The sequence below is a fragment of the Chiloscyllium plagiosum genome, chromosome 2 (genome assembly GCF_004010195.1).
Source record: "Chiloscyllium plagiosum isolate BGI_BamShark_2017 chromosome 2, ASM401019v2, whole genome shotgun sequence".
NCBI classification, from domain to species: Eukaryota; Metazoa; Chordata; class Chondrichthyes; order Orectolobiformes; family Hemiscylliidae; genus Chiloscyllium; species Chiloscyllium plagiosum.
This window is the reverse complement of record NC_057711.1, coordinates 59,697,575-59,708,815: the sequence shown is the minus strand read 5'-3', so window position 1 is coordinate 59,708,815 and position 11,241 is coordinate 59,697,575. Positions and strand designations below refer to the sequence as shown.

Sequence of the window (11,241 nt, the reverse complement as noted above, 5' to 3'; positions counted from 1 at the left end):
TAAGGATAGTGAAGAAGGCGTTTGGTATGCTTTCCTTTATTGGTCAGAGCATTGAGTACAGGAGTTGGGAGGTCATGTTGCGGCAGTACAGGACATTGGTTAGGCCACTGTTGGAATATTGCGTGCAATTCTGGTCTTCTTCCTATAGGAAAGATGTTGTGAAACTTGAAAGGGTTCAGAAATGATTTACAAGGATGTTACCAGAGTTGGAGGATTTGAGCTATAGGGAGAGGCTGAACAGGCTGGGGCTGTTTTCCCTGGAGCGTCGGAGGCTGAGGGGTGACCTTATAGAGGTTTACAAAATGATGAGGAGCATGGATAGGATAAATAGACAAAGTCTTTTCCCTGTGATCAGGGAGCCCAGAACTAGAGGGCATAGGTTTATGGTGAGAAGGGAAAGATATAAAAGAGACCTAAGGGCCAACATTTTCACGCAGAGGGTGGTACTTGTATGGAATTAGCTGCCAGAGGATGTGGTGGAGGCTGGTACAATTACAACATTTAAGAGGCATTTGGATGGGTATATGAATAGGAAGGGTTTGGAGGGATGTGGGCCGGGTGCTGGCAGGTGGGACTAGATTGGGTTGGGATATCTGGTTGGCATGGACAGGTTGGACCGAAGGGTCTGTTTCCATGCTGTACATCTCTATGACTCTGAACAGATGATGTTCAGTGCAGGAGTGGCATGCATGCTGGAAACTGTCCATTATCTGAGCCTGATGGATGATACAGTTTATGTTGGCATATCAGTGGTAAAAAGAATGTGAAGCCAATTCAGATCCAAAAAGGAGGATGCACACATAGAAGCGGGGGCATACCTGAAATGTTATGAGAATACTTTGCAATTGTTTGTACCAAGGATCTACATTGGGGAGACTGGGCGCCTCCTAGCAGAGCGCTTTAGGGAACATCTCAGAGACACCCGCATCAATCAACCAAATCGCCCAGTGGCTCAACATTTCAACTCCCCCTCCCACTCTGCCGAGGATATGGAGGTGCTGGGCCTCCTCCGCCGCCGCTCCCTCACCACCAGACGCCTGGAGGAAGAACACCTCATCTTCCGCCTCGGAACACTTCAACCCCAGGGCATCAATGTGGATTTCAACAGTTTCCTCATTTCCCCTTCCCCCACCTCATCCTAATTTCTAACCTCCAGCAACTCGACTTGTCTGGACTTGTCCGACCTGCCCAGCTCCTTTTCCACCTATCCACTCCACCCTCTCTTCCCTGACCTATCACCTTCATCTCCTTCCCCATTGACCTATTGTACTCTATGCTACTCTCTCCCCACCCCCACCCTCCTCTAGCTTATCTCTCCATGCTTCAGGCTCTCTGCCTTTATTCCTGATGAAGGGCTTTTGCCCGAAACGTCGATTTTGCCTGTCCTCGGATGCTGCCTGAATTGCTGTACTCTTCCAGCACCACTAATCCAGAACCAAGGATAAGATGCTGACTAAGGCATGATCAAAGATTATCTGTGTTTAATGTTGATAGGCCACCAAGGCCAGATACGATGTACTCAAGGATACGGAGGGATTGTGAATGAAAATTGAGGAAGCATTGCTGCAATTTTCCTCTCTTCCTTAGACTCCGGGATGTTGCCGGAAGACTGGAGAATTCTAAATGTTACAAACCCATCTTCCGAAAAGGGTGGAAAGACAAGTCCAGACATTCCAACCAAATTGGTTTATTTTCAGTGGTGGGGAAGCTTCTAGAAATAACTATTTGAGACCAAGGTAGGAGTATTCTGAGAAAATGTGGGTTAATTAAGGGAAACTAGCATAAATTTTTAAAGGAAAATTGAGTTTGACGAACTTGCTGGGTGTTTTTGAAGAGGTGACAGAGAAGGTCATGTTAAATGCTGTAATGGACTTCCAAAAAGCATTTTAATATAATGCTATACAATTGATTTATGAGCAAAGTTTGAGCTCACACAATAAAGGGGACAGGAGATGGATAAATGGCAGATGAAATTCATCGTCTAGAGGTGTGAAGTGATTCATTTTGGTAAAAAGACCATGAAGTGATTGTATTAAATAAAGAATCGAAAAGAGGTGCTGGAGCAGAAAAACCCAAGTGTATATGTATATATGTCATTGAAGGTGACATGGGAAATTGAAAGGACAGTTAACAGAGCTTACAGTAAGCCAGGCAGTAATAGGGGAGTAGAATTTAAGAGCAAGAGTTAAATTTTTATTAAGTAGTGGTTTGGCCTCATCTGGAGTATTGCATCCAATCTGGGTTCCAAACCTGAGGAAAGACCCAGAAGGAATGGAGAGAGCATATAAACAAGTCATAGAATGATTTGAGGGATAATGTATTTCAGTAACTAGGAAAGATTATCCTTGTAGAAAAGATGCATGGGGGGGATTTGATAGAGGGATCTGAACAGAATGGATCAGCAAAAATGTTCCTGCTGGTAAAGTTATTGAGCATGAGGGGCATAGAATTAAAATAACTGACAAAGAGAGCATTGGAGGCGTGAGGAGAAACTTTTTCATTCAAATATTGAATGCACTGAGTGTATAGTGGAGGCATGTTTAGTTGAAGTATTCAACAATAAATGGATTATTATCTGAAAAGGAAGAATGAACATTACAAGGAAAAGACAGGGGAATTTATTTTTAAGAAAACTGGTGTAGACATGACAGGCCAAATGGAATCCATCTGTGCTGCTACAATTCTGACATTCTGGGAATTATGAGTTCCAGAATAAAGCTTCCAACTGCAGTAGCTAACTACCTGTGCATTTGATATTTTTTACAGCAAAGCTGAAAGAGTGCTGTTCTCTTTTAACGTGCTCAGCGTGTAAGAGGCTACAGTTGCTAAGCATCACAATTATTTAGCAAAACAATTTCCTGCAAGTAATTTTCTTTGGTATAACAGGATAAATTATATGTTGTCAAGTACAAAATATCAATTTAAACTCAAAATTTTTCAGCCCTTTGCAGTGTAAGCACGAGAGCTTTTTTTGGTTTTGAAAAACGAAATACAATTTTGGTCTGTCTAACTGTGAATATTTGAATATAGCTCGGCAAAGGACAGTTCTAGTCAGTTGGGTTCCTCTTGGAACATGCTGTGCAGTGCAATTTCCTTAAATGCTAAGTAATTTGCTGTTTTCTGCATCAAGGGATCAATATGAAATGTTCGTGTAAGTCTTTTTAAGTGGTGACTTAACAGAATAAACATATTTATTGTTGGATCAGGACATGATTAATCAGTTCCATACATGATTTTTTTTGTCATTGATTGGGTTTCAATAAATACTGAAGGCTCATGCTCAACTAGCAACATTTCCGCACTTTATTTGTCTATAAATTTGAAAATAGACTCCAGCAAAAGGTGATCAATACTGCAAGTACAATGAAAATGAGATGTATATGACTTAGAAAGAAGGCCAAGACCTGACGAATCAAAGATCTGCTTTGGCTGGATTCAGTATATGTTTATAACTTTGACGAAATACAGTGAACTGCAGGCCAGTCAATATTTTGAGGAGATGTAACCTGCTTTATCTTTAGCTTTCGGATAACTGATCCATTTGATGCTCACTTGTATAATTTTCTGTTGTTTTGTTTCACATTTCTAACATTCGAAGGTTTTCTTTTTATTTCTGATTATATTGGCATTTATAATATAGTCCTTTAATATATAGCCTGGAAATTATAGCTGAAGCAGTGTGCACAATGCAGTGGGGTATCCTTTCCATAACTAATACAATCTGTTTCACATTCCCAGAACCAGCAAACACCAGTCTTTTCTGTCGATAAATAAGAGTCATTTGCTTTGTTCCATTCTATCTGGTTATCTCTTTGGTGTTTCCTAATTACTCATTGTCATTTAATAATTTAATTTGCAAATAGATTACAATTCTAACTTCAGGTATTGGTTTAATGGTCCACTTAGCAAATTCAGATTTATTTCAATCTAAATTAACATTGTTGCATTGTGTAATTTTAATGGTCAGAATTTGTCTGAATAAAAAAATCACATGATGATGTTAATTTAGTAAAATAATTAGACACTAAATTGCCGTGGAGTTTGAACCCACCATTAAATTAGGATTGCTCTTTCTGGTTCCTAAAATTGTTGATCTTGATGGAATTTGTGTGGTCTCTGGAATAGCAGCACATTTCTTTAAGGTAATGAGCTCCAGTCACAGGGTGTCTCTGACACACATGCACAACTATCTCCTCTTTGCAAAGTAATATTCTCACTGACTCCTTTTGTCCCTTAAGAGGAGAAACATTTGTACTTGCCATTTGTTTTAAAGAGCTTGATGCCTCCTTCAAGTGCCAGTTCATACCTCTTGTCCAGCTTGAAGACCCATATACATTTCATGAGTGACAGCCTCAAAGATGATGAACTGGTAACTTTCAGCTTAGCATTTTTGGGTCTATTGCCCACATGTCAACTCGTTGACCAAAGATATGAGAGAGGAATTTTGGACCATTTTTCTTCCATTTTAATTGGCTACTTATAATTGTTTCCACGTGTGACCGTACTTTGAAGTAAAACTTTTTTTTTCTTTCTACAACAAAACCTGTTCTCATAAAACAAAGAGCTGTTAAATACATTGATACTTGTATTTCTAACCAAAATTTTTGTACTTATTTTGTGGAACCATCGATGTTAAAGCACAGAAAGAAGCCCTTCAGTGCATTGTGCAGTTGGCACTGATTTTCACGTGGGCCTGAAAACTGCACAATTCTTTTTAAATATTTTAAAACTAATTGCAGAAATTTTGTCCTCATTTACACCAGATCCCATTACTGGAAAGTGGAAAGAGATTGTGCAGCAGAAAATGTAAATGAGAACTTTTCAAACTGCCACCTTTCTTCTTTCAACTTTAGTCCTTGACGGCAGTCATATTACATTATTGTTGGGACCAATTTAGAAGGGGAGAACTGATTCTTTTCCTTGTCCTCATCTTCCATGCGCCAAAACAAAGTTTAATTTTAAAATGCGATCTGATAATTGGTCTGTATAGAGCGCAGTATTGGGAACAAGTCAGTCAAAAATTATGAACAAAACTTACCAAAATAAAAGTGTAAATATTATTAACAAAAGTTTTAAGCTCTGTATATGTGCACAACTACCATTCTTGACAAATGACATCCAAGAGCGGCACTGTTGCCTCACAGCGCCAAGGACCCATGTTTGATTCCAGCCTCGGGCGACTGTTGATGTGGAATTTGCACATTCTCCCAAGTGTCTTTGTAGGTTTCCTCTGGGTGCTTTGGTTTCCTCCTACAATCCAACGATGTGCAGGTTAGGTGAATTGGCTGTGCTAAATTGCCCATAGTGTTCAAGGATGTTTAGATTAGGTACGTTAATCGGGATGGATGTAGAGTAATAGGTAAGGTGAATGGGTCCGAGTGGGTTACTTTTCAGAGGGTCCCTGTGGACTTGTTGGGCCAAAATGGCCTGTTTCCACACTGTAGGGATTCTTTGATTCATCATGCATTGTTAATGATCGATGAAATCAGTGAGAAATTATATTGGTACAGGAAATCTAGATGTGGAACGTGTCTGGGTTAAGAACTGAGAAGCAACAGGAGTGGAAAGCATTCAACGCAACTCTCTTGCAATCTCCAAACAATCATTGTAATATAGGGAATGATATTAAATAGAAAATTAGAGTTGCACGTAATGAGTGTGCGACAATAATCATGGTGATTTTTAAACTACAGGCAAAATTACATTGGCAATAATACTATGGCAGATGATTTCCTGAAGTGTGTGCAAGATGGACTTTTAGATTAGTATGTTGAGGAACCAATGAGGGAATAGGCAATCCTAGATTTGATCTGTTTCACTTTTAACTTCAACAACATTTGAAAGTGTCTTACTCTCTGACATGATAGATTTTGCAATAATTACCAAGTGAGAAAAATTCTTCAAACTGACATCTTTATTCTTTTAACTGCAGCCTTTGATGGAAATGATCTTTCATTCTTTACTGCATCAAAATCTTACAGAATTTTGAAATTTCTAGATCACCCTAACCTAACTGAATTTTCTGCATTCAATCTACTTCCTACTTAGATTATCAATCTGGTAACCATATACGCTGCCTTTTTCAGCTTCATAGCTATTTTTCTCATTATACAGGGAACTCTTATTCATCCTTTCCCCTCCACAGGAATGTATCTCAACGATATCCAGTCACTTTCAAGGCTTAATCTTAGAGTTTAACTCCTGCCAGTCCATGACTCTAGTCCATTAAAATGGGATTCATTGTCATCCAACTGAAGCTAGCAATCCCCAATTGAGTATTTTTCCTTCAATTGCTTCTTACCCTTTTCCATGGTCTTATGTTTTATTGCTTAAAGGTTCCCTGTAAGACATTTGATCCACTTGATCCATTTCATTCCTGAAAATGATCTGGGGGACAAAACAAATAATCACATGAACAATTGTAGATTAACAAAGCAAAACCTCAAGGAGCAAAAGGACATGGTCGAAGTGCCAGACCAATTAGAAGAAAGTCTCGATCTGATTTTTTTAATAGGAACCATGTCACCACTGTGATGGTCTGTGTGAGGCAAGCAGTAAAAGATACAGTTAGATGGAGAAGCTTTATTTAGGGTAAAGATTCAGTATGTTGGTGTACTTCCAAGAAATATGCTCATGATATCATCATATTATCGGATGTGACCTGAGGTTATAAAAGTCTTATGTTCCTTATTATCCTGAAGATCATGTGGGACATTACACGCTGCAAGAGTCATGCTATTTTATTTAATTTCATAGCTAAACATTAATCCAGGCACTAATGTACCTGAAGAATATAATGTTTTTACATAACAGTTTGTTGTAATAAATGTCTGATGGATACTTCAATACCAATGATATTCACCATGAGTTTTGTTTGTTAAGAGGAATAACATAAGCATTGCCACATCAAGTAAAGCACCCTTCTGGAAGCAAACCATGTCAAAGATTTCATCATTCCCCTACATCAAGTTTTCCATCAAGGCTATGATGTTGATGCTGGTCATTCAGAATAGGCTCACAGTTTCAAGCAAGTTGTTCATGAATCAATGGAAATTCTGGATGGTGATCTGAAAAGATGTAGCAAAAACTGATCTACTGGCAGAGACTGTGAGACTAACACTGGGCTGGCTAGTTAGATGAGATGGAGGTTGAGCAATCGAGCAAGAGTAAAGGATGGGCTAGTTGTGATTGCTGTTTTTAAGGAGACAGGTGATTGGTGTCACAATAGTGCATTTGGAGAATGTCAAGAGAGGCATATTGTGATGCTGTCATCCTACCTAAGCAGGAGTACAGTCTGACATGTCTGGAGAGTAGGAAGGTTGCTGAGCACCGAATGGTAGGGATAGGGTTAGGGAAGTCAGAGGACATAAGAATGAAATGGTGAGGTGATGCATGACAAGCTGTTGCCTGTTTATTAAATAGCCATTTCTAATTTCAGTAAATGGGAATTTAGGATTAAATATAACATGGTCATTACAAGAGACAAGCTATTTAGGTCAGTTGGTCTGTGAGGTGTTGATATTCCATTCAAAACTCCTTGCATTTTACTTAATCGTATCAACACATTCTTTTATTTCTTCCTCAAATACTTGTGTAATTTTCTCCTCAATTGCATCGTACTGTTTGTCTCATATAGTCAAAAGTACTTGTCATGAAAATAATTCTGCATACCCTGTTACAGTTAATTTATTGTGCTTTACAAGATATTTCTTCAATGATGTATTTTCAAAATTTTCCTTTTCCCTTCGAAGCTGAAGGAGCTCACCAGTTTGGACCTGCGCCACATAACCGAGCTAAATAATGAAACCATAATGGAAGTGGTCAAGAGGTGCAGAAACTTAAGCTCTCTGAATCTTTGTCTGAACTGGACCATTAATGACAGGTACAGCTGTACTTTCTGCATGTGTTAGATTAATATAAACTGTTCAAACTCAAGAAAAGTGCAATTTTCACTTGTTGCCACATATTTGGGTCTTGCAGCCAAACTTAATTCCTGTGTTGTGTTGATTTTATTTCTAACTCAGTGTGGCAACATTTATGTTTTTAAAAAGTCTTCAATATTTGTTGAATCAGTCATTCAAGAAATCAAAGGCAGGACTTATCCAGTTAATGGTCAGGCCCTGGGTAGTGTTGTCAAACAAAGAGACGTAGAGGTTCAGATACGTAGTTCTTTGCAAGTTGCCTCACAGGTAACTTGTGGGCAGCACGGTGGCACAGTGGTTAGCACTGCTGCCTCTCAGCGCCTGAGACCCGGGTTCAATTCCCGCCTCAGGCGACTGACTGTGTGGAGTTTGCACGTTCTCCCCGTGTCTGCGTGGGTTTCCTCCGGGTGCTCCGGTTTCCTCCCACAGTCCAAAGATGTGCAGGTTAGGTGAATTGGCCATGCTAAATTGCCCGTAGTGTTAGGTAAGGGGTAAATGTAGGGTTATGGGTGGGTTGTGCTTCGGCGGGTCGGTGTGGACTTGTTGGGCCGAAGGGCCTGTTTCCACACTGTAATGTAATCTAATCTAGACAGGGTGGTTAAGAAGGTGTTTAGCATGCTTGCTTTTATTGCTCAGATCTTTAAGTATAGGAGTTGGGTATCATGTTAAGGTTGCACAGGACGTTGGTGAGGCCCCTTTTGGAGTAGTACATACAGTTCTGGTCACTCTGCTGTAGGAAGGATGTTAAATTAGAGAAGGTTCAGAACTAAATTATCAGGATGTGGCCATAATTGGAGGATTTGAGTTATAAGGATGGGATGTTTTTCACTCGAGTGTAGGAGGCTGAGTGGTGACCTTCGAGTTTTATAAAATCATCAAAAGGTCTTTTCCCTAAAGTGGGGGTGTTCAAAACTAGGGGGTATATTTTTAACGTGATAGGACAAAGATTTAAAAGTGACCTGAGAGGCTAACTTTTTACACAGAGGTGGAATGAACTGTCAGCGGAAGTGGTAGATGCAGGTACAGTTACAACATTTAAAAGACATTTGGATAGGTACATGAAAAGGAAAGGTTTAGAGGAATATTGGTCAAATGCAGGCAAGTAGAAATAGTTTAGTCTGGAAAACTTTAGATGGCATGGACTAGTTGGACTGAAGGGTATGTTTCTGTACTGTATGACTTTGTTCACTCATTTTTAAAATTAAATCATTTGAAAATGATTTGTTAATTGGTTGTTTGAATAGATGGTTAGTTGATCATTCGTTAGTTCATGAGTGAAAGCAGCTTTAGCATAGCAACACTTCAAATTAGTTAAGAGGATTAAATGCAATCCACAGCGTTGGTTTCTTGCTGGCTGATATGGCTTGAATTTTAAATTAATTTGAATGTTTATTACATGAAATTATTGTGAAGAATTTAATTTTGGTTAGATTGCATTAATTGTGAGTCATTTTACTGAATGCCTATGAAATAAATTGGAAACACTTTGATTTGTTTATGAACACTGTGGAGGTCAGATTGATCAATTTTCTTTTCCAGCGACGACAACGAAAAAGTAAGTCAGATGAAATGTTAAATTGGCTGCTGAGCCACTGTTGCCTTTATTACATACTATCCTTCCCAAAACCAAGATCACCCTTCGTTATAGTGCTGATTTTTGCAAATAGATTTTCTTGGGGAAAGTGAGGACTGCAGATGCTGGAGATCAGAGCTGAAAATGTGTTGCTGGAAAAGCGCAGCAGGTCAGGCAGCATCCAAGGAGCAGGAGAATCGACGTTTCAGGCAAGATTCTCCTGCTCCATGGATCCTGCCTGGCCTGCTGCGCTTTTCAGGCAACATATTTTCAAATAGATTTTCTTGTCAAACAAAACAAATTGTACAGTGTAAAACTTGGAAACAAAGTTGATGACTGATTGCATATCTCGCTTTGAAGACATATTAGGACGTGTTTGACCAAAACAAATTACACATTCATTGTCGATAGATTTTTGTATTTTCCTTGTGCTCACTCAAACAGTCCTTCAAAAAAAAATTCATGCTTAGTTCAAATAGATTTAACCTGAACAAGTGCTGTGGCACCTTTCGACTGATGTTAATCCCACTCTTGATTGTTCTTTCAGCAGTTTCTCCTCATGTCCACAGGATTTTTTTGAATTGATCTTTTATAGATATATATCGAGAACAGCTATGTTAAAATGCTTAAAAGGAGAACTATGAAAATGTACTAAACAGAGTAATTTGAGTAGTTGGTCGTATTCTTCAGATCTCAGACCTTGCACTAAATCTAGTCCAGATTGATTGGATAAAAATTCCTCCTTTACTTCTACAAGTGTTGACTTCTTCCTGAGATCACAACTGTCCCCTTTTATGTAGCAATTTTTTCTATGCATGTGTTTAAAAAAAAAATTGGCAGGAAGCAGGTAGAACAGGGACTGTTCATTCACCAAATATCCCCACAACTTGCTTTAACTGGCGATCCCAAGATATCAATAAGGACAACAACCACAGATTATTTTTCTTCCTTGAACCAGCAAGACTGAAGCCAGTTAAAACATTTTGGTGTTTTAGTCTAATGGACTAATTGAACAGAGATTGGATACTGTCTGTATTCTTAAGACTCATGTGTTAACCATGCACATTTGTTGACCTATTGATGATCTCATGTGAAAAGTGTTTGCGTTGTTTTTATCTATTTAGAATCATAAATTTTACACACCATTTAACCGATTGTATGTGTACTGGCTCTTGAAAGAGCTACTTAGCTGGTCCCATTCTCCAACCTGATGTCTGTAGCCCTCTAAATTCAAATTTATATATATCAAATATATATCCAGCTCTCTTTTGAAACCTCCTATGGAATCAGCCTCCACCACTTTCCCAAGCAGTACATTCCTAATCCTCACAACTCTCTTGAGTAAAGAAGTTTCTCCTTATCTTACTTCTAGTTCTTTTGCTCAAAGTTTTGCAATTGTGACCCCATAATTCCTCACACTAAAAATTGATTGTCAAAAATAAAGTTAAATAATAATGTTTCATAGTTTACTTGAGCCATGGAAATGTGGTGATGTGGTGAAATCCAGCTTGTAATGTTTATGTCCTCATAATGTTTGTTCTAGGAATGCAGATATTTTGAGTTTGTTTTCCACATTTCTGTCTCTCTTGTAGTCCATGGTTCTGCTGTAATTTTCTTCCTTGTTTTAGTACATGAGCAGCTGAGAGGGCTGTTTTAAAATTACTTCAAGGTTTTCTGAAACTTTAATAGTGCAATCATAGAGCGTTCAAAGTGACAATTGTAAGGATGCTCCCCTAATTGGAGCAA

General features: G+C 38.8%; 1 protein-coding gene across 4 annotated transcripts in view; it reads left to right on the top strand.

The window, feature by feature from the left end:
- fbxl17 (F-box and leucine-rich repeat protein 17) overlaps positions 1 to 11,241 on the top strand; it is a 778,005-nt gene that overhangs the window by 323,614 nt on the left and 443,150 nt on the right. For all 4 annotated transcript variants that reach the window (XM_043710307.1, XM_043710291.1, XM_043710299.1 and 1 more), the window contains exon 8: positions 7,752 to 7,882. In XM_043710307.1, coding sequence (XP_043566242.1) covers positions 7,752 to 7,882 — 131 coding nt within the window. The remainder of the gene's footprint in view (positions 1 to 7,751; positions 7,883 to 11,241) is intronic.